Source organism: Rhipicephalus sanguineus, chromosome 5 (genome assembly GCF_013339695.2).
Source record: "Rhipicephalus sanguineus isolate Rsan-2018 chromosome 5, BIME_Rsan_1.4, whole genome shotgun sequence".
Taxonomy (NCBI): Eukaryota; Metazoa; Arthropoda; class Arachnida; order Ixodida; family Ixodidae; genus Rhipicephalus; species Rhipicephalus sanguineus.
In genome coordinates, this window is record NC_051180.1 from 207,748,024 (window position 1) to 207,772,031 (window position 24,008).

The window sequence follows — 24,008 nt, forward strand, 5'->3', positions numbered from 1 at the left end:
AGAGCCTTTACCTTTGAGCTACCGACCGATTCCATAACAGCACAGATTTCTTCTGTCATATAGGCCGCAGTATGCCTGTTGGTGCCGGTGGTGACCGACTTGAAAAACAATGGCAATGGTGTGCAGAGTACAAAGTTTATAACTGACTCTCCTTCGACGTTAGTCCAGCCGTACGTGACAAGGGTGATACATGAAGCCTTTTCAATAGAATTATTCATGGATACGGTAGCCGCCTCGTACTCAGCGTCGAGCAGTGGACCAGCCAAGCTGTGCCGGCTCGGGGGCTTGTAAGATGGCCTGCCAATAGTCATTAGTAACCAAGGAAAACGGCGAGTTGGAAGCATATATCGCCTTTGCCAATGCTTTATCGGCGTTCTTCTGCGCTTGAAGTGTCATCGTATCGACGAAGTGAGTAACCCTTCCAGTCGCTGAGGCTGCACTGCTTGCTGTGCTGCTTACTGCGCCGTTATTTTCGCTTGAACTGAGACTGCTACATGAAGGGCTGCGAGAGCGGCTTCGTGGTGTCACTTCCTGTCTTGGGTATTTCACGCACTGAGAAATGTGCTTGGAAAGGCGAGTCGCATTGGGAAAAGCGTAGCTGCTGTTGCAGTACTTACAGACAGCGGGTCCCCGTTTCCCGCCAACGGTCTCCCCGACTGTGAAGTGCACCCACACTTCGGAAATTGGACGTACCATTGCAGAATCTGCTTCCACACGGCTTGATATACGGACTTCCGCCACAGGTTGCACAAGTGCACAAAGGAAAGTCAAAATTGAACAATAACGGTCACCAAAACATGAGAAACCGCACCCGACCGACGAAGCTACGCTGACGCTGGAGCAGACATTACGTGATGTCGACGGCGAGTGGGCAGCCAGTGTTTGGTGTTTCGGCATCATGTGCGACGTTCCGGTTTCGCGTTCTGCGTTTCGGTTTCGAGTTCAAATGCTGGGTGTTGCCTAAGCTTTACTTTCGCGCGTTTTTCCCGCGGAAATTTTGGCGCAATTTTTCCAACTTCGTCGAAAAAAACTAAAAAAAACCAGTTTTTTTCCGGAATTTTCCCGCTTTTTTCCCCACTTCGCATCTCTAATTCCTACAGTGCAATACAGAACCGAAACCGAAACACAACAATGAGCTCGTGCAGAGGGCACGGAGGAATGCAAGTTTCGGCGCAGTCGCATTTTCAGCGCAGCTTAAGAAACTAGGGTCTTTAGAATTACGTATGTATGCATTTTCTATTAAAGGAACACACCACCTAATACTTACCTAATGATGTTGCGCCTCAGATATGCGTGATATTTACTTTTTGATCGACAACGTTTCACAAGTATGAACAGCCGTACCAGTTCAAGATGGCTGGCCCTTGGGCAAGTGGTTCAACTTTGGCCGAGTGGCTGAATAGAGTGACGTGCCGACAAACAGAAAGACAGACAGACCAAATTTCTCCGTTAAGTACCCCAAGAAAGACTATCGTCTTTAAAAAATCGGGGTGGAAGGTGGCACGGGCCCGGTGTGCCACTCCCTAGCTACGCCACAGCCCCTGGATGCATAACTTATATGCAGTGATGGTCGTCGCGTAGCCAGCAAGGGGGACGGGGGGGTTTGAACCCCCCTGACACACACACGCACACACACACACACACACACACACACACACACATATATATATATATATATATATATATATATATATATATATATATATATATATATATATATATATAGCGTGGCGCCACTTACACCTGCCTCTACCAACGACCCTCCAACTTCTGAGCCTGCTTCTTCCTCTCCCTTTACTGCACTCCTCAGCGATGATTTGTCCGCTACGCAGGCGCAGCAGCTGCTTGCTTTATTAACAAAACACGCCGATTCTTTTGACGCCTACTCCTCGACGTTGGGCCAGACTACCGCTGCAGCGCATCGCATTCAGACAGAGGGAACATCTATTGTGCACCGCCGCCCATACCGCGTGTCTCTTGCTGAGCGCAAAATCATCGAAGAAACGTCGCTGACATGCTCCAACGAGAGGTAATCCGTCCATCAGCTAGCCCCTGGTCGTCGCCTGTTGTCTTGGTCCGGAAAAAGGATGGTTCCGTGCGTTTTTGCGTTGATTACAGGGCGCTTAACAAGATCACTCGCAAGGACGTGTACCCCATGCCACGCATTGACGACGCCCTTGATTCCCTACAAGGCGCGGAATACTTTTCAAGCCTCGATTTGCGTTCAGGATATTGGCAAATTCCCATGCACGAAGATGATAAAGAAAAAACAGCGTTTGCAACTCCCGACGGACTCTACGAATTCAACGTGATGCCTTTCGGGCTCTGCAATGCACCCGCGACTTTTGAGCGCATGATCGACACCGTGCTGCGTGGCCTGAAATGGAAGACTTGCCTCTGCTACCTTGATGACATTGTCATCTTTTCATCACATTTGCTCAGCACCTGCAACGCCTGGATGAAGTCCTAACATGCCTCGCGACCGCTGGTCTACAACTCAACACCAAGAAATGCCGTTTCGCCAGCAAATCCATCAAGGTTCTCGGTCATGTCGTGAGCAAGGACGGAATTCGCCCTGACCCTGACAAGATTGCTGCGGTCCTTCACTTCCCTCGCCCGAAAGGCCTAAAGATTTGCGAAGTTTTCTTGTCTCGCCTCCTATTTTCGGTCGTTTTATACGGAACTTCGCTTCGATGGCTGCGCCCCTGCACAAGCTACTTGCTTCCGATGTACCATTTGTCTGGTCCGACGAATGTCAATCGGCGTTTGACCTGCTGAAGGGAGCCCTCACGTCAGACCCTGTACTATGCCATTTTGATGAGACCGCAACCGACTCTCCTGCACACAGACGCTAGCGGCCGCGGTATAGGTGCTGTTCTTCTTCAACGCGACGACTCTTCCCGCGAGAGAGTCGTTGCATACGCTAGTCGCGTACTGACCCCTTCAGAGAAGAATTATACGATCACTGAGCAGGAGTGCCTGGCTGTGGTTTGGTCAGTACAGAAATTTCGCCCTTATCTGCACGGCCGTCATTTCACCATCGTTACGGACCACCACGCCTATGCTGGCTTTCTACACTAAAGAACCTCTCCGGACGCTTGGGTCGGTGGATTCTACGTCTCCAAGAGTATGATTTCGACATCATTTACAAGTCTGGCAAAAAACATCAAGACGCCGACGCTCTTTCTCGTTGCCCACTACCTACCGCTCCGCTCGACGCTCCCGCAAACCGTTTTCGACAACACCTGCTCGGACGAACCTTCTAGTTCAGTTACCTCGCTCGCCTCGATGGACCAGCTACCAGCCGATGACGATCAACCATTCAGCTCTCGCCAGCTGGCTGACCCGTACTGCCGGCGCATTATAGATCACCTCTCTGCAGCATCCCGTCCACCTAACGCGCGGCTTCGTCGTCACTCTCGCAATTTAAGCTGGAGAATGGTGTTCTGTATCGTCACATTTACCACCCTGACGGTCAACTTTGGGTGCCCGTTTTACCACGCTCTCTTCGACATCATGTTCTTAACGCCTTTCACGACGATTTGACAGCTGGCCATCTTGGCTTCCACAAAACCCACGACCGCATTCGAAGCCGTTTTTATTGGCCTGGCCTTTCAACCAGCGTAGCAAGGTACGTAGGTTCCTGCTCTTCTTGCCAGCGTCGCAAACTTCCGACATCTGCTCCTGCCGGTAAATTACAGCCAATTCCGTGCCCCACAACACCATTCGAGGTCGTAGGTGTCGACCTATATGGGCCTCTTCCCGTCACTGGCGCTGGAAATCGATGGATAGTGACTGCCGTGGACCACCTCACGCGCTACGCTGAGACGACTTCAGTGATTATGGTTCAGCTTCGGAAGTTGCTGACTTCGTCCTTCACGCCATAATTCTGCCGTCATGGTGCTCCCAGAGTACTCCTGAGCGACCGTGGAAGGGCATTCTTATCACAACTGTTAAGTGAAGTCCTACGCGCTTCTGGCACTACACACAAGACAGCGTCTTGCTACCATCCTCAAACCAACGGCCTGACCGAAGATTTCATCGAACCCTTGCCGATATGATCGCCGTCTACATTCAACCCAACCACAAAAACTGGGATAAACTGCTACCATTTCTCCACTTTCGCCTACAACCCGGCCGTTCAACGCACAACCGGCTACTCACCGTTTTATCTCGTTTACGGGCGTTCGCCTACATTTTTCTCGACGTTTCTTTCTTCACCTGCAATTGGCCATTCATCCCCGACTTCTTCCGAAGAATATATTTCGAGACTTGCGCAGTGTCGCCAGCGCGCTCGCATGAAACACACAAGCCACGCAAACAAGCCAGGAAGCTCGTCTATGTACACATCTCATCGCGTTGTCGCCTTCCGACCTGGTGATGAGGTGTTGCTTTTGACACCACTTCGCACACCTGGTCTGTGTTGACAAGTTCCAGCCTCGGTTTATCGGCCCATACAGTTTTGGAGCAGACTTCTCCTGTAAACTATCGCGTGACACCACTTGTCGTCCCTACTGACCGCCGTTACCGCATGTACCGAGATTTGTTCACGTTTCTCGGATGAAGCACTTCAACGCGACGTTTCCTCGTCGCCTTGACTTGCAGCGGCCAGGCTGGCCGCTTCCACGTGGGGGGAATTAGTGTAGGCATCTATTATGCAGCTTCTTCCTCATCTCTGTATTATTGTAATCATCATCACGCGTTTGCCTTTCATCATCATCGTCTTCGGGTGTGTGCTCTTGATCATCGTGGCCGTGGCGCTTGTTCGTTCTCGACGTCGCGACCAAATAAACCTCGTTACGACTGAGACGTCATATAATTATATATATATACATATATATATATATATATATATATATTATATTATATATATATATATATATATATATATATATATATTATATATATATATATATATATATATATATAAGCAAACGCACGCGTGACCATACAGAAAGTATGATGGAACACCTCCACCCCTCCTCATCGAAACAATTTCTGGCTACCGCGTCTCGTCTTCAAATACCTCCCAGTCCTGACTTCATGAAAACAACAAAGCTTAATTCTGATCACACTGTACTGTATATGCGCCATGGATTTAAAAAATATATATATGTTCGAAGCAACAAACACCACCCACATATAACGCCAGAGTGTCCATCATGTAACGGGTACGAGAGCCATATGGCCGCATCGCAGCTTTTCTCTCTCAACACGAAATATAAGTGAGTTGAGAAACACGTGGGATCGGTTACGTGCAACTGAGCATTAATGTAATGCAGTGTCCCTTAGACGGCCTTCAACGCCTTATGAGATTCAGTAAAGAAGGAGACGAGATGCACGCACTTGCTGTGGGAAAGATGGGGAAACAGTGGAGCATGTTTTAATTGAATACGGACACATCCACCCGGGCGTGCGTTTGAGCAAGCTTAGGGAAAGTACGGAGATGATGAACATGTCCATGACAGAGAACATTAAAATTGGATTGGTGGCGGAAACGTATACAGAGGAGGAGCAAAAACGGAATAGCGTGAAAGCCAAAGTCGCTCTATAAAAAAACATCGCAAACTAGCTTACGAATTTCTGGTATTTTTCTTTCTTTAGAAAAAAAAATTCTTAGGACAGGGAATGAAAAATCCTTGAACACGGGGTGTGGCTGGAGCGAACGTTTCTACAAGTGGCCTCTTCAACATGCATGCCTTGAGGAAGACCGGACCGTATGTCCACACGTTGGCTCTAGCGACACGCCCTGTTCGAGGATTTTTCATCGATTCAAGCTTCCATCATCCCCTGAAATTCTGCCTTAAGATTGGCAAGACATGCGGAAGGATTAAAAATAGAGCTTGATGACTATTCCTTGCAATAAATAAATAATTTCACCGCCCCGTTACAAAATGAACGCTCAACGTATCCATCCATCCATCCAGCAAAAAGAGCGAAAGGAAGGAGAGACGACTTCGCCGTTCGCAGCACCTGTCCTAGTGAGCCGTAGTTGTAGGCGTCGGCAGCGTCGTGGAAATAGACGGGCTCTTGGATGATGCCCGCGGGAACCAGCACCCGGTTGCCGGACAGGTAGTACGCGTTCACCTGGAGGAGAAGTAACGGAGCCATCGCGAGGCATATTTCCAATTAAGCGAGGGGGGCAGGCTCTGCAGCCACGCCCCACTCATTTACATTAAGTTCGTGTTTATTAATTCTTATTGTGTGTACAAGATCATGCGCTTGCATATTATATGCAGCATCAGGGAGTGTCCAAAGTTAGAAGTTCAATCAAGTCAATAAATATATGCGAGAAGAATATAACATGCATGACAGAAAACGGTGAACATGGAACTTGCACCCATTAATGGCACAGAAGTTGCGGGTCAACGCAAGTTGAACAAGCGTGCGGATAAACGCCTTAGTTACGTGGTTAATTGGAGCGAAACATCGACGTTCAGTACAAATAGATAGAACACTTTATACGAATAAATAATGAGATATGCCGTTTCACGTTAATGGATGTAAAAGCGTATGTAAAATGCGTAAACAATATTTTTACGAGGGAACCGCTGCATCGATTTGAGTATTATTTTGCTGTTTAGCGAAGGTTGCGCCTTAGTAAGCGCTGAAGCAGAATTTTGAACTAGCACAGGCAGACAGACGTAGAACTTTATTTGGGCCTGAGTAGAGCAACGCCGGGGGCCGCTCCCACGTGGGGACGGGGAGGCCTAGCCTCACCGCCGCATCATGGGCTCTCTGGACAGCCCGGAACATTTTTTTAAAGGGGGGGGGGGGAGCCTCCACCAAAAGCAGACATCTCAACTCTGTAAAGCGTATGAGTTAGAGCATGTAAAGCGGAAAATATTACTATATAAATTTAAAGCTTACGTGAAATTGTTGAAATATTCACGGGGACATTGCAGAAGTTTTATTTACAAATATATTGTGTATTTCACAAGAGAGTACAATGCATCAGTTTTGTACGATTTAGTACAATTTACACATTTTTGATGCAGCGTGTATCTTTCGTTCAGCTAGAATTGTAAACTTTGTTGTTTCGATCGTTCCTGAAGCTTTGCAATTTTCAACAACTTTTTATCTTAGAAAATCGATGGCTAAGATCTACTTCTCGCATGCGATGACGCTTAGTAAGTCTGAAAACGCGATAACGAATGACGTGATATTTCGACAGCTCCTGCGCAGACGTGCTTTAGTTTGCAACGGTACAAATGGCCTACGTTGCAATAAAAAAAAATACTGAATATAAACGAAACTAGTGGTAAAGGTATTTACGCATACGCAATGGCACAAGCACGAAAAAGAAAAGCTCTGAAATTCGCTACGACGCCCCGTCGTCAATGTTACGCTCGATAGTTGAGGAATGCACGCTTAACATCTTGTTTTTGTTGTTGTTGTTTTGTTATGATGATATGTTATTCTAAAATTAACAAAAACGACGTTCTGAAGGAGCACTTTATCATCCGGGACTAATCAATTGTTTTATGGCAACATTTTCAGGAGTTCGACGTAACACTGTCTACACGGGTAAGATCATGATTATCAATGTAGGTCGCTGACGTACATTAAAAAAATGACATTTCGGTATATACTTAGTGACCTGTAAAGATTACGAAGCTTCATTTTGAGTTTTTTGACATTGGTCAGAGACCTGTTTTAGCAATGTTTTTTCCTTAGCTTGCCCTTTAGAAAACGATAAAGGAAATGACAAACGAAGTCGCACCTTGTGTGCGTACGCAACAGCCAGGTCAACTTGGTCGCCTTCAGTTTGTCGTAGTTGTTCCTGCAGGAAACGGCGCAGTGCCAACCAGGACGACAGCGACTTGTCGGGGCGAACGTCGTCCAGCGTGGCGAAGTACGCGTCCAGCTGGGACTCGCGCGAGAAGCGGTCGGGGAATCCCAGCGTGACCCCCATGGAGGCCGCTTTTCGAAGCGCCGCACTGCGAGTGCGATCGCGAAGCCACGAAGAGCGCAGAGCCCTGCTCAGCGCTGCGCGCATGTGCGCCGTCAGGTTCCCGACCGCGGACAGAACGCTGGGCGTGACGGCTGCGAGGGGGCAGGCGGAAATCAGCATTGACAAAAGGGTATTATATATGACTCTGCGTATCACCACGTCATCGGAATACAGAAGCAAGAGGGAATCGTCCAAAGGGATCTGAAACACGCGGCCCGTGGACCCTGTGCTCGCGTTTTGACGCATTTACAGCGCTTAAGCGAAATAGAGAAAAAAAATGAAAGCACGGAAAGTAAAAAGGGACAGCAAGAACGGCGCACTTCTTTTCCAGTCTGCATGTTTCTTTTTTGTTATTTCGTTTAAGCGCTGGAAATGCATCAAAGTTCTCTATTACAACCAGTGGCGTAGCCAGTGGCAGGGGGGGGGGGCACACCGGGGCCGTGCCCCCCCCCCCTCGAATTTTTTTTCCCATGGGATACAGAGCACAAAATGACACTCGACCTCACTTATCTGCCCAGACCCAATGTCGGAGCAAGGAGGTGCCCCCCCCCCCCCCCCCCGAAAAAAATTTCTGCCTACGCCACTGATTACAACCAGCCCAGCAAACTGCTTTAAGCATTGAGCTAGCGGCCCAGTCCCGTATTTTTTTTCCCTAATAAGTATGTTCGTGAGTTACACAGACATGACTGGTGTCAAGCATTTTTTTTCGTGAGGCATTCTATCCGGTCACCACGTGTGAGGAGATAAGCGTGGAAACTGTATATTTCAGAATCAGCGTCCAGATTTCAGTCATTCTGGAGATCAATATCGATAAGGTTTGCGAAACCTGACGTCACATCCCCTTCAGAAATGACCCACATATGAGATAAGGGAAAGACCATTCTTTCAAATGGCTACGTTACTGGCATTCTTCTGAACTTGCCGCTTTCTACCCCTCCCCCCCCCTCGCTCCCACATCACTCCAACCTTCTTCCCCATCCAGGCCCATAGGGAGTCTATAGGGCCCGTATTCACAAACCAGCCTTATCCTTATCTCATGTTATCCTTCTACTTGCGTTATAATTGCACAAAAACGGTAACAGGGTAAAATATAACTGCAAGATTGGTTTGTGAATACCGGCCTACTTTGTTTAACAAACCCACTAAAGGCACAAAACCGATAAGGAAAACGCGAGGTAAGGATAAGGTTGGTTTGTGAATGCGGGCCTAGGTTTCGGGAGTGCGGCTCGCTAGCTGAGGTGAGCTTGAGACCCCTGCCCTAGAAGGTAAGGCGCGGAAACAAAGAATAGAAACGGTCAACACTAACGACGAGTATCAACTGTTAGCATGGGTGTCGGCAGGATTTTATCATGGGGAGTGAACATGTGTTGCATCGTGGCGTTGCGGAGGGGGGAGCGCTGGTGTGGCTTGGGTGAGGGGGGGTTGGGGGCAAGTGCCCCTTTTGCACCCACATGAGGATGCCCATGATGGTGATAGCAGGCGTTAAGTTAATCAGTTTCTATTCTGTAGCGCACGTTCATGTCTGTGCACGCCTTACTTACAGATGAATCCCTACGAACTATAGCTCGAATTTCTGCCGTTACAAGAGGGAAATCGGGCGCTGCGATCGTTAGAATACCGCTCAACTGATGAGCGTCAGGTGTGCAGGCAGGTAAACAACTTTATTGAATAACGAAACAATCACGTGAGGAAGGGGGGGGGGGGGGAGCAAGACGACGATGGGCCCTCGGGCCGCTCCGGAGGCCAGACACTTTTGTGCTTCGGCGACCCCTCTGGCCCAGCCCACCGTCCGAAGGTGCAACTCCGGTTGCGCAATGCGCAGAGCAGCCTCCCATCGCCCCTGGTGTTCTGACCCTTGCCACGGCGCCTCGGGTTTGTTCGGACAATTTAGAAATGAAAACCTCTCCTCGCTGCAACTTGTGTCCTAGCGCCAGAGCCGACTTCATTCACGGCTTTCTAAAATGAGCGTCAGTTATCACAAATGCGGCACCGTTAATCATGACTTTCGAAGCAACTTCGATTCGTGCCTCGCGTCACAATATATGCATATGAATGAAGGAAAGAAGATTACTTTTAAGGGCTCGTTTCTTTTTTGTTAGACACAATAATAATGAGAACTAACAGACTGTCTAACAAACTAACAGACTGTCATTAATATATGCATATGTACTGCAACGCACAATATGGTACCTGTATGATATCCTATACATGTACTATGTACTTACATACGTGGCACGCCACCTGGTAGACTAATGGTCACGTAGCTAGTACGCCCCACAGACATCCACCATTTTTCTTGTAAGAAAAGCACGTGTGCGAAACGTAACACGTACGTGACCTCAAGCACGTGGCCTCAGGGTGAGTCTACGTGTAACGCCTACACAGTTGATAACTTTGGCATCGCAGTAATGGCGACCGCAATTCCGAGCCATGAGACTGAAGTAACTAAAGAATAATATAAATGGAATGGGGTGTATTAGCCACGTATTCTGAGATCATGAATGGCAGTCTGCCAGTATCCCTCAAGAATAAAGTATATAATTTCTGCATGTTGCCAGGAGGCTTAAGACAAGGGCTCAACTTAAACCGAGGACGATGCAGCGAGCCGTGGAGAGGGAATCGATAAGTGTAACTTTAAAGGACAAGAAGAGATCGGAATGAGTCAGGGAGTAAACACGTGTTACTGGCATCCTAGTCGAAATCAAGAAGAAAATGGCAGGGCATTTTAATGAGAAGCTAAGACAACCAACGGTAATTTAGGGTAACCCAGTGAATCCTAAGAGAAGTTAGGTGGGCAGATGAAATTAAGAAGACAGTGAGGATAACGTGGACGCAGCTGGCACAGGATCGGGTCAGTTGGAGGAATGCGGAAGAGACCCTTTCCATGCAGTGCGCGTAGTCAGGCTGATGATGGCCAAGAATAATAAACCAGGGAAGCAGGCACGCCGCCCTAGTATTACATATACAGGCTTATCGAGGCAACAGGATGGGACGACGGATCGACATCCGTGATGCAGTTGGTGACCAGGGCTGCTCTATCACAAAAGTTTTGAATACTAAAATTGCACCTCAGACACTTTTTCCTCTATGATCATACAAATTCGTGCCTCAATTTCGAGTGAGTCGTTAAAGGGACACTAAAGGCAAATATTAAGCCGACGTTGATTGTTGAAATAGCGGTCCAGAAAACCTCGTAGTGCTACGTTTATGCCAAGGAAGTGCTTATTCTGAAATAAAATCACGTTTTAGTGGTCCGCATTAGCGGGACCCACAGCAGCAACAACGGCCATCGAAGCTTGCCGCAATCGCCGCAATGGATGTGGACGGAGAACTTGACAACGAGACATTGGCTCGCGACGCTGGGCAGTACGCCGCGGCAGTGCGCGATCCCGAAACTACCACTGAGACGCGACCGCGTGAGCGAAGCAGGGCGCCGGGCGAAGCGCAGTTAGGCGAAAACGGAACCTTTGAACCACGCGCGCCGTTCCGCGAGCAACGCCACAGAGGTTCTCTTTTCCATAAATCAAACGGAACGAACAAACAGCATTTTATTACCTTTTTTGATGCACGGAAGGTTCTTTCTTTATTGCTGCTAGTTTGATTACTAGTGATTTATTGTAGGCAGACTCTCATACCTCATTGGGATCACTCCGAAAATGCCCCACTCGTGGCGCTCATCGTGTGATACATTTAGCTTAATTTCTCCGTAAGTAGGGCACTGCTGTTGATAATAGCCGTTATAGAAGTTGTCATACATTGAGCTTTCACTCTGACATAAATTGTTATTTGCCTTTAGTGTCCCTTTAAAGTTTGAAGAAATGCCAGAAGAGGGTGCATGCCCAATGTGAGCCGGTTTTATTCAAATAACCACTATGTGGACACTCGATGTGCATTTTTGCCGTCGCCGTTGTCGTGATGTTCCGTATAAAGTCCAAATCGTTAACATCGCTCCGCGCGTTGTATGTTCTAAGTGCGATATATCTCAAAATGATAAGAATAGGCTGCTCACCTTCCGTGACATAAACGCGCAACAAGAAACAAAGAGAAATACACCCACAACCCCACAAAAAGCTACATAGATCACAAAAAGTAGACTGTAGACGTATACAAACGACAGCTTTTCAAAACCCACTGCGCCTCAACCGCGCCTACCACAGGCAATTCCCCGACGCTGGCTGTAGCATATCAAAACAAGTATACGCAGACATAGAACACATCCTAAGGAAATGCACGCACACTACAAAGCTCTTTGGTCATAAAACCCGGACTTCCTTGAGGAGCGTTGGTGCGACGCTCTGGCTAGTTCAGAATTAGAAGACCAAGTTTGGCCCATCCAGCAGGCCAGGGAAACGGTGGAAAGGCTAAACCTCGCCGCGAGCACCCAGGTGGCCTACGGGCTATAGGCCGCCAATATGCAGGTTCTGAATAAAGTTTTGTCCAGTCCAGACCGGTCCCGTGCATTTTACAGCCAGTGAAGATATTGCCTGACTCAAGATATAGCCTTCAGATATAGTCTGACTCAAGTTCAGGCTATATCTGAAGCTCACAGAAACTTGCTCGGGCTCAGCTTCACGCCCAGTGCGCCTGATCTATACCTCGACTCACCGCCTGATTTCCATCTACACAGATCGTTTGATTCGAAGTCAGCTTGACTGATCCAGAATCAAACTCACGTCTGCTTGACTCAGGTCTGCTCATTAAGACCCGATTCCATAGAATTCTTGGGCTCAGGCTGGGTCCGCGTGAGCCTAAGGAAGTTATTCGCGATTTTTTTTTGCCGAATTATAGTTCACGGTTTCGCTATAAGTTTGCATCTTTCCTGATTCGGATATGAGCGCCCATGCAGATACCACTTAGTCTGAGTAGGTGCGAGTAACATAAACGCTCAGCAGGTGGCGTGAGCTGAATCTGGTGAAAATGAGTCATATCAGCGTAGGCCAGAAAAGAAGACAGGAGGGCCCACCTGTCTATTTCGCGTTCAGTTTTTCGGGCGCCCAAATAATATCTGGACGGAAAGTCACAATTGCGTTTGTACAGCGCTCTCTCTTGCATACTTGTAATCTTTGATTTTTATGAGTTTTCTTCTAAGTGCCTCACATTCCTTTTCAATTTTAACGTCGTCAATTATCTGCTTCTCTGAGAACGCAGTCACACCCACACACATAATTTCGTTTCTCGTAGTACCAACAGTCTCAGTGGAGGTAGCGCATGAGAACAAGTGGTGCCCCATCGGCCAGCCGGACCGCATCGCGAAACCAGGCGGCGATCATATATGCACGCCCGACTTTGAACTACGCCAGCCGAGGAATGCGGCAATGCGAGAGGGTACGGGCGTAGAGGAACGCAGCTGTTGATAAGCTAGGTGCTAACACCACTTGATTGTTCCTCTCCGAAGTGTGGTCGTCGTTAGAGCACTAGTTGAACTGCCTGATCAATCGAGTCGGCACTCCTCTCCACCTTATTCCGTTGTCGAAGTACACATTCTCATGGAAGAATATGCGGCGTTAAAGCATTCACATTTTCGCAATCATTCAATTCCACTCTCAATGGTAAATGATCAGCGACGGGTATTCATTAGAGGTGTGCGAATACTCGAAAGTTTCGAATATTCATCGAATATTACGTTCAAAATATTCGTATTCGATTCGAAAATCGTGTATTCGAAAAGTTTCGAATATTCAATAACTTCGAATATTCGAAAAATTCGAATATGCGATTCGATTATCATGCATAAAATAACTAGTCTTCCACATTTCTGCTGCGTTCGTGTAGATAAAAACGTTGCCGAGAGGAGCGATAAACATCGTAAGTACACGGAGGCACGATATCTGCCTGCGACAAGCGCCCCAATACGTATGATTTATTGCTGGTGCATCTCCGACGTGCAGCGCTCTTGGCGATCATATAACCGTACATTTTCAATATTATGCGGCCGTAACGTGCCGCACTACCACTCTTTCACTATGCGGGACTACCTCTGAAGAAAGACAGTGAGCCATGTGACTGGTGGCGGACTGTAGGCACCTTCAGATACCCCAGTCTGGCAAAGCTTTGCCCCATGTGCCTCCCCATACCAGCCACTTCTGTTCCAAGTGAGCGTGCCTTTCAGTGGCAGGGGGGGGGGGGGGGAGGTTGTCCCTGTTAGAAGGGAGCGCCTGCTGCCTGATCATGTGGAGCAACCCATATTTCTTTATGATAACATCTAGTCATTACTTTCATTGTGCCGTGATATTTGCTTGTGTTGTGATGTGCATTGTGCTAGCCTGGACATTGTGTTCTGGAGATTGCAGTGCATGTTGTCTTGCCAGTAAGGCTGTTAATGTTTTTTTTTTTCAAATAGCTACATGTTAAATAAAATATTGTTACTGTGGAGGCATTTTTTCTTTGATATTTGATATTCGATTCGATATTCGAAGGTAGATATTCGTATTCGATTCGTATTCGAAAAATTTGATATTCGCACACCCCTAGTATTCATTGAATACACGCCTCAGCGCCTTGTTGAAAAAAGTCAGTTTCTCCGCAAGGGCGAAACAATGAATGCGATAGCAAGAAATTGGAATGTCACACGAAGAACGAGAAGCCGATACTTGCAGCGCCTGTCACAGATGTTACGTCTTTGTGTTTGAGCAACGCGCTGCAAGTGTCGACAATGGAGAACCAGATGCTTTTAGATATTTCTTTTTCTTTTAAACTGCGGCGCGTGGAGTGACCCCCTGCGTTTCTTGCCACACAGGGACGTCTGATGTAAGGTGTGCCCGGTGTTCTTTGTTTTTCTCTTCTTCCACATCACGAGTGGGTACAGAAATGGGCCACTTTGTCGTGTGCGTCTCAAGGGCAGTTTTGAAATTGGAAAGAAAATTAGGAGCGTCGCGTGATAGAAAACACGTTCAAGTACCTCCGAGATTTGATTACCACTAGCGGTAAATGGTGTATATAAATAGCTCGCCGTTACTTTGCCGGCGCATGCATGGGGCGTGGTTGAGTTGTCTAATGCAGCGGGCTGGGGAGCGAGGGGTCGATGGTTCGAATCAGCGGCCGAGTCCTTCGGAATTCTTCCTTCTGCTTTATTTTTGTTTGTGCCTTTTATATATACATATATGTGTGACGCTATGAATGGGAGACGTCCAGCGGCTCATGCGCCATACTTTTATTCCATTGCACGCGCCACTTCTTTATCCTCGGCTGCTCCTACCATGGCTTCATACGTCACACACACACACATATAGTGTGGGCATTGTTGATGCCCTTCATGTTCTCATATGTACATACTCATCATCACCAACTGTGTTTGGGTTGTGGGGCTCATACTCGGCACAATAAAGAAGAAGTCTTGAGAGTCCTAAACGTTGCCTCACAAGTGGTGGAGGTGGTACATATACATATACATATCCGGGGCATGACGGCGACGGAAAAAATCAGCCGAGAGTGTCCATATAATTGCTATCGCAATAAAAATATCCTATTGGTTGGCCAGCTCAGCCATCACATCTTCACCGACCTCTGAACAGGTAGACGGCTCTGATGGCGAGCTCCAGTTTGGCGGCCACCCTGCGAACGCAGAAGCGATCCAGCGCGTTGGAGTCAGTGGGCAGGTAGCTCCCGCTGGCGTACGGCGCCAGCTCTCGCACCAGTCCCCACCAGAGGAGCCGGCGCATGGCCGCCACGCCTCCGCTGTCGCTCAGCAGCCGCGTGAGCAGCATCAGCGCCAGAGGCCTTGCGTATACGCTGTCCTCGTCCACCGCCGATCGCTCGGATCCCCGACGAATTGCGATCAGCCACCGCTCTGCACGACAATTGCATGAATGAATGAATGAATGAATGAATGAATGAATGAATGAATGAATGAATGACCCAGCACATTTATGCAGGCTCCTCGTATAAGGCATGCATTGAAACGTCAGTACCTATATAACCTAGTATATAACCTAGTATATAACCACTAATAGGCCCCGTATCACTAATTCATTTAGTATAAAATATTAGTTTATTAAGGCGAAAGCATTAGATGTCTTGCTGCGCAGCCCCTTGAACAAAACCCAGTAGGCGAATGAAGTGGTGCAAAAACCCTCGAGACCTAATTTAACCCTTCGTAGGTTTGTCTATATCTTTGACACGGTGACATAAAAACCGGCTGTGGTCAATTGATATTGTCACGTGGTCGTGACGTCGACGAAGGCAGCAGTGAACACGTCCGAGATGAAACTATTTATTTGGCCGAACTTGTGGCCGAGAAACTAAAAGTCAAACTACAGCAATACACTGATAGCGGCGGACAGAACGTCGACCGTCGATCAACTGACAAGCGGTCACGCGCGTCGGCTTTTATACAGGCGCTATCGAACTTTCCAGCAATATCGCTGGTGGCGGCGTAATCTCTAGACAAAGCTGGAACATTCGCGTGCGAGGCGCAATCTTAACAAACCGATCTACTACAATCGCGACGCTTCTAGAACACTACTTCGCGGACAGCGTCGAGCGTTGATAACCGTCCCTGCCGGTCAAACCCGAATACATCAAAACAAGACAAGAAGTGGGCGTGGCATTGCCCCCCTCTGAAAAAGCATCGTCCCGATGCTTGTGAAAGAACATAGAAGAGGAAAAAAAAGTGCATACACAAATAAATTACAATAACAAAGGAAAAAAAATAGAGTCCCTAGGCTCGCTAACGCGCAAAAAACGGCTTAAGGCGCACGACATGGACGACTTCAGGTCGCGCACGGCGCCGCTGAGAGTTGGTAATGCCGTCAGGGACAACCTCATAGTCGAGTGCGTCGAGGCGTCGAAGTACCCTGTATGGTCCGAAGTATCGTCGAAGAAGCTTCTCACTAAGTCCTCGTCGGCGTATTGGCGTCCATACCCATACACGGTCACCGGGTTGGTATTCCATGTGGCGTCGTCGAAGGTTGTAGCGGCGGCTGTCAGTCGTCTGCCGATTCTTGATCCGTAGGCGGGCGAGCTGTCGTGCTTCTTCGGCGCGCTGTAGGTAGGTGGTCACGTCGATGTTTTCCTCGTCGGTCACGTTTGGTAGCATGGCGTCGAGCGTCGTTGCCGCGCTCCGTCCGTAGACTAACTTGTATGGCGTCATCTGCGTCGTTTCCTGTACGGCCGTGTTGTACGCGAAGGTCACGTACGGAAGGATGGCGTCCCACGTCTTGTGTTCGACGTCGACGTACATGGCCAGCATGTCGGCGATGGTCTTATTTAGACGCTCGGTGAGGCCGTTGGTCTGTGGGTGGTACGCGGTGGTGCGGCGGTGGCTTGTGTGGCTGTATTCCAAGATCGCCTGAGTCAGGTCAGCCGTGAACGCCGTACCTCTGTCGGTGATGAGAACCTCTGGGGCGCCGTGCCGAAGGACGATGTTCTCAACGAAGAACTTAGCTACCTCAGCGGCACTGCCTCTGGGCAGGGCTTTTGTTTCGGCGTAGCGGGTGAGGTAGTCGGTAGCCACGACGATCCATTTATTTCCGCAAGTCGACGTTGGGAACAGCCCCAGGAGGTCCATCCCGATCTGCTGGAATGGTCGCCGAGGAGGCTCGATGGGCTGAAGGAAGCCTGCTGGTCTTGTGGGCGGTGTCTTCCGTCGCTGACATTCTCTGCTCGTCCTTACGTAGCGAGTGACGTCGGCGGCAAGGCGCGGCCAGTAGTACTTTTCTTGTACTAGTGCGAGCTTTCGGGAAAGTCCGAGGTGTCCAGCCGTTGGGTCGTCGTGCAGGGCATGCAAAATTTCTGGTCGCAGTCCCGAAGGTACAATGATAAGGTAGCTGGCTCGGGCCGGAGTGAAGTTCTTCTTTACGAGGACGTTGTTTTTCAAGGAAAATGATGCCAATCCTCGCCTGAATACTTTTGGGACAACGATGGTCCTGCCCTCCAGGTATTCCACTAGACCCTTCAGTTCCGGGTCGGCTCGCTGTCGTTCGGCGAAGTCTTCAGTACTTATAGCTCCCAAGAAGCTGTCACCATCCTGGTCGTCCGGCGTTGGTGGGTCGACGGGGGCACGAGACAAGCAGTTGGCGTCGGAGTGTTTCCTTCCGGACTTGTACACGACAGTAATGTCAAATTCTTGAAGCCGTAGGCTCCACCGTGCGAGGCGACCTGAAGGGTCCTTCAAGTTAGCTAGCCAACACAAGGCGTGATGGTCGCTCACAACTTTGAAGGGCCTGCCGTAGAGGTAGGGGCGAAACTTTGACGTAGCCCAGATGATTGCGAGGCACTCCTTTTCTGTTGTGGAATAGTTGACCTCTGCTTTAGACAGCGACCGGCTAGCATAACTGATAACCCTTTCCAGTCCGCCGTCCGCTGCACAGGGACGGCGCCGAGTCCTATGCTGCTTGCATCGGTGTGAATCTCCGTATCGGCGTATTCGTCGAAATGCGCAAGTATCGGAGGTGTCTGCAGGCGTCGTTTCAGTTCATGAAATGCTTCGACTTGCGCTGTTTGCCACCTGAATCCGACGTCGGTCTTCGTGAGCTGCGTTAGTGGCTCGGCGATCCGTGAAAAGTCTTTGACAAAGCGTCTGTAATAGGCGCACAAGCCGAGAAATCGGCGCACGGCCTTCTTGTCGGTGGGTGGCGGGAAAGCGGCGATGGCAGCTGTTTTCTGCGGGTCTGGGAGCACTCCAGTCTTGCTGATCACGTGACCCAAAAACAAGAGCTCCTCGTACGCGAAGCGGCACTTTTCTGGCTTCAGGGTGAGCCCGGAGTTCTTGATTGCTTGAAGTACGGATTGAAGTCGCTGGAGGTGTTCGTCGAAGTTCGAGGAATACACAACGACGTCGTCCAAGTAAACAAGGTAAGTCTGCCACTTCAAGCCAGATAATACAGCATCCATGACTCGTTGGAAAGTCGCAGGTGCCGAGCGAAGACCGAAAGGCATGACCTTGAACTCGAACAGGCCGTCCGGTGTTATAAAGGCGGTCTTTTCTCGGTCTCTCTCGTCGACTTCAATTTGCCAGTAGCCGGTCTTGAGGTCCATCGACGAAAAGTAATTCGCGTTGGGGAGTCGATCCAGGGTGTCGTCTATCCGTGGGAGAGGGTACACGTCCTTCTTTGTGATTTTGTTCAGGCGACGATAATCGACGCAAAAACGTAGGGTCCCATCCTCCTTCTTCACTAACACCACGGGAGACGCCCACGGGCTGTTGGACGGCTGGATGATGTCGCGTAGCATTTCATCGACTTGTTTCTTAACGGCCTCCCGTTCCCGCGTCGAAACCCGGTAGGGACTCTGACGGAGTGGTCGAGCATTTTCTTCTGTTATGATGCGGTGCTTAGCAAGGGGCGTTTGTCGGACCCGCGATGACGACGAGAAACAGTCCCTGTATTCTTGCAGAAGGCGTCGAAGCTGTTGCTGATGGCGAGCGGGAAGACTTGGGTTTACGTCGAAGGGTGGCTCAGGGATCGTCGTCGTAGCTTCGTCAGAATCTGAAAAGGCAAACGCATCGCTGACGGCCAAGATTTCTTCGATGTGTGCAATCGTCGTGCCCCTGCTCAGGTGTCTGTATTCCTGGCTGAAGTTCGTTAGCATCACGCTTCCTTTTCCTTCATACAACCGAGCAATGCCCCTTGCGACGCAAATGTCACGGTCTAGCAGCAAACGCTGATCGCTCTCGATGACACCTCCGATGTCTTCAGCTTTTTCGGTGCCGACGGAAATAATGACGCTGGAACGCGGCGGAATGGTCACCTGCTCTTCTATCACATTCAATGCACGTTTCCCTGGCGTCGCGCGGGGCGGGAACGCTTTATCGGAGGTTAGTGTTATCGACTCGGACCTCAGGTCGATGACGGCGCCGTGTTCACTTAGGAAGTCCATTCCAAGTATTGCATCCCTGGAGCAGTTTTGTAGGATTACAAAGCTCGCAGGATAAGTCCGGATATTGATGGTGACTCTCGCCGTGCAGACACCAATCGGCGTTATCAGATGGCCTCCAGCGGTGCGGATTTCGGGGCCTTCCCAAGCGGTCTTAACCTTCTTCAACTTCGTGGCGAAGGGCCCACTGATGACGGAATAGTCGGCTCCAGTATCGACGAGAGCGGTGACGTTGTGGCCGTCGATGAGAACGTCGAGGTCGCTAGTTCGTCGTCTTGCGTTGCGGTTGTGTCTCGGCGTCGGGTCACGGCTGCGTCAGTTTGTTCCGCTGCTTCCATTTTGCGTCGTCGGGTCTTCTTCGGTCCGCAAGATCTCGTCGTCAGGGGTCTGTCTGGTTCGCGTCGTGTTCCGAAGGTTTCGTCGCGACGTCGTCGTCGTCGGCGGAGGATCTTCGGTAGTTCGTCGTACAGCAACCGCACCTTCATCGGTTGCTGCCCTTAGTTTTCCGGATACGGGCTAGGCGACCGGCCCCGGTTTGGGCCAGTGTACGGCCGGTGGTGCGGTGACATGTAGCGACCGGGCGACGGCGAGCGTGAAGGACGTCGTTCATGCCACTGCGTTCCGGTTAGGTAGTCGTCGATGTCGCGAGGCCGTTCGCCTGGCTGCGGTCGCGGCGCGTTGATGGCGAATCCTCGTAGTCCCATCTGTCGGTACTGGCAGCGGCGGTACGTGTGGCCGGCCTCCCCGCAGTACACGTTCCGTAGCTTGTCGTTATCAGTCCAGTTGTTGTAAAGGGCGACGCGGTCGTACCTTTCAAGCCAACTTTCCGGGTCTTCGAGCGGTGACCCACGGAAGGTAGGTGGCTCCCTCGGCTGATGTAGCAGCACAGGTGCAGGCACCATGGGTGCTGTCGCCGTCGCTGATGTGGTGGGCATGGTCGGGGTCTTCCTGGTCTTGTCGGGTAGAGGCCCGTACTCCGGTGGGAGACCTTGCTGCCTGCGGCTGGCCCGCTGGTCGGTGTCTTCTTGACGGTGTGGGCTCGGCTCACGGCGTGACGGGGGCGTCCGGATCATGAAGGAACAGCACCTCCACCAGATGTCACGTGGTCGTGACGTCGACGAAGGCAGCAGTGAACACGTCCGAGATGAAACTCTTTATTTGGCCGAACTTGTGGCCGAGAAACTAAAAGTCAAACTACAGCAATACACTGATAGCGGCGGACAGAACGTCGACCGTCGATCAACTGACAAGCGGTCACGCGCGTCGGCTTTTATACAGGCGCTATCGAACTTTCCAGCAATATCGCTGGTGGCGGCGTAATCTCTAGACAAAGCTGGAACATTCGCGTGCGAGGCGCAATCTTAACAAACTGATCTACTACAATCGCGACGCTTCTAGAACACTACTTCGCGGACAGCGTCGAGCGTTGATAACCGTCCCTGCCGGTCAAACCCGAATACATCAAAACAAGACAAGAAGTGGGCGTGGCAATATAAACTACAAAGAAATAGTATAAAACAAATTTTATCAAAATCAAGGCAGTAGTTTACTGAAAAAAAGGTGGAAAACAAGAAACTCCCACTGACTTATGAGAGTGTTTTCGAAAAGTGGGAAAACATTGTCCCACTGTCTCATGAAGGCACCATCTCGCGATTGCATCAACAGGCATCTGGGACGAAACGGCCGAAGCAAGTGGCACATGGTATCGCTTCTCAAGTTGTGCTGAAACAAGTTGTGCGGACCTCATTTCCAGCAGTAGAACACCACCCGCACCTGCGCCTCTTGTGAGCCTTCATAGCGATGTGGTCTGTTCCTGTAAAGCTTACTTCACCGCATGCACCAAAAATTTCTTTCTCCATTTGCCTGTACTGGCTTTGGCTGTCGGAATTGTCGAGTACGACTGTTGTCCCTGAATATGTGCCTACTTTTCAGGAGGTATATGATATGAAGAAAAATATTTACACGCAACAATACCCGCAATTACGCTGGGGGATGAGCGTGGCAATTTCGCAGAGGATTGCGTTTTGATGCATTTATCGGCCAAGTTATTTCGCAAATTTACAAAAACCCGTGATGACTGGAAGCTAAAATGGTCTCTCTGAAAAACCAGAAAAAGAGGAATGCGACATTGTGGTTGGTAGGTTCTTTCTATCTGAAGAAGAGGAAAATTCACAAGCTATCTAAAACAATTGATCGACATTCAACGCCATTGTAACACTGATTCCGCCCTTTCTAAAGCGTGATTAAAGAATTTCCCTCTAGATTACGAAGACTTGGGTAAGATACGAGTGACTTAGCACTGCGCTAATTGCAGCGGGTGACGTGGGAGAAATGTGTTTCTCCAGACGGAAAAGTGGGACGTATGTGTACCGCTGTCGCAGAAAGGGATAATCTAATTGTTGGGGTTTTACGTCCCAAAACCACGATATGATTATGAGGGACGCCGCATAGTGGGGGGCTCCGGAAATTTTGACCATCTGGTGTTCTTTAACGTGCACTGACATCGCACAGTACAAGGGCCTCCAGCGATACGCCTCCATCGAAATGCGTCCGTCGCGGCAAGGATTCGATCCCACGACCTTTGGCTCAGCGGTCGAGCAGCATAACCTCTAGACCACCACAGCGGCTCCCCCACGTGACCTACGTAACCAACGATGTCGTGGTATACAGATCATGTGGCGTCATCAGTTGACAGCGTCGCTTGGTCAAATGTGGGCGACTTCCGGTACGCCCCTTGAGAAGCGCAATGAAGATGTGAGCTAGTGCCATAATAAAAAGGAAAGATAACCGCCGGTGTATCACGTTCCTCAACAGCAACTGATGGCACCCTTCGGTGAGGTTTCAGCTACGAGGTCATATCGACGCCGTATAGGGAGGTGCATTCCGCGCCGAGGCGGCCATTATCCCTAAATAGATACTCTTATTCGGTGATGTCATTTCAGTAACTGGAATGCGTTCATGGCGGTATACATGAATGATGCCTACCTTAAAACACTTTGCGCATGAGCGTTATATTCCCAGGCGATCGAAGCTTTCTTCGTGGATTCGGCTGCAGTGCAGTTGCTGCGCATAGCTGCGTACACGGAGGTTGCAATTATTTGCGCTGCTTCGGTTACAGCAGCAAGAAGTTAGCTATGCATTGTTGGCTTCTGAAGAGTTATGTGTTGGGTAGTTCGGTCAGAGTTAATTAGGGCAGACAGGCTGGAGAAACCATGGTGCCAAAGGTAGTTAGTACTCCTGCAATGGACAACCGCTTTATAAGCAATGGACACTTGTACTATGCATTCGTTGGTGCAATGACCTGCTTCCTTCGTGTGGTTTCATCCATCAAAAGGTTTCGCTACTTTTCACGCTCGATAACACCCGCTCATGTATAAACTGGTACTCAATATTTACACAACAATAAGTCGACATTATTTTCATCAACGACTTTTTATGTCATCTACTCAACAGAAAGACCATTGAGGTATATCTTGAGCAGGCTTATCAGTTTTCGCCAAGTCACTGAAAATTTGTTGTTTCAGTAAATCCTCAAATGTACTTCAGCCACACCTCAACAGTCATTTTTGGAAAGGAAGACACAATATTTGAGTGGCTGATCTTAAAATTTGAATGTCATCTTTAAAAAAAGCACAATGTACCCCTAAATGGCTGCACAGCTGGTTTGTGTTTTCTTTTTTGAAGGTTTGGGTACCGCTCGCTTTCCTTCTGGCCAAATACTCGAACCGACACGGAATGTTCGGAAACAGAGAAAGTACCGGCCGTGAACGAGATTACGTACAAATTCTCCGCATGGCCTTCCAATGAATTTTCATTGAACAGTATTGAAGAAAGCCTCAGTACTGACTTCAATGGTATGCCAAAGAAAGCACGACGTTCTTTACAATGATGTGTCAATGACGTCTCGACGACCACTCAACAGCCAACAGCCCAATGAAATTTCCATAAAATTTTGATGGTCAAGAGCTGTCAACATCGACCTCAGTAACATTGCCACGCGCACTTATTTTCGTATTTATATGTAACCGGTCATTTATATGTAACACGTATATCCACTGCCTTACACAAACCACGCCCGAATGTTTGGGAACATTCCAGATTATTTTCGAATCTGGTAAGCTTGAGCGCGCAACGCGAACTGTAGAGTTTATTCTTGAACTAACACGGCCATCAACGACAACGCTGGAACCTTCGATGCCACCGCTATAAAATGCCGACGGGCTTTACTGCTGATAGTTACCGT

General features: G+C 49.2%; 1 protein-coding gene across 1 annotated transcript in view; it reads right to left on the reverse strand.

The window, feature by feature from the left end:
- LOC119395198 (neprilysin-like) overlaps window positions 1–24,008 on the reverse strand; it is a 56,101-nt gene that overhangs the window by 16,312 nt on the left and 15,781 nt on the right. Inside the window, exons 2-4 of the mRNA XM_049416117.1 lie at window positions 15,456–15,740; window positions 7,724–8,046; window positions 5,974–6,087 (exon numbers count right to left, since the gene is read on the reverse strand). Coding sequence (XP_049272074.1) covers window positions 5,974–6,087; window positions 7,724–8,046; window positions 15,456–15,740 — 722 coding nt within the window. The remainder of the gene's footprint in view (window positions 1–5,973; window positions 6,088–7,723; window positions 8,047–15,455; window positions 15,741–24,008) is intronic.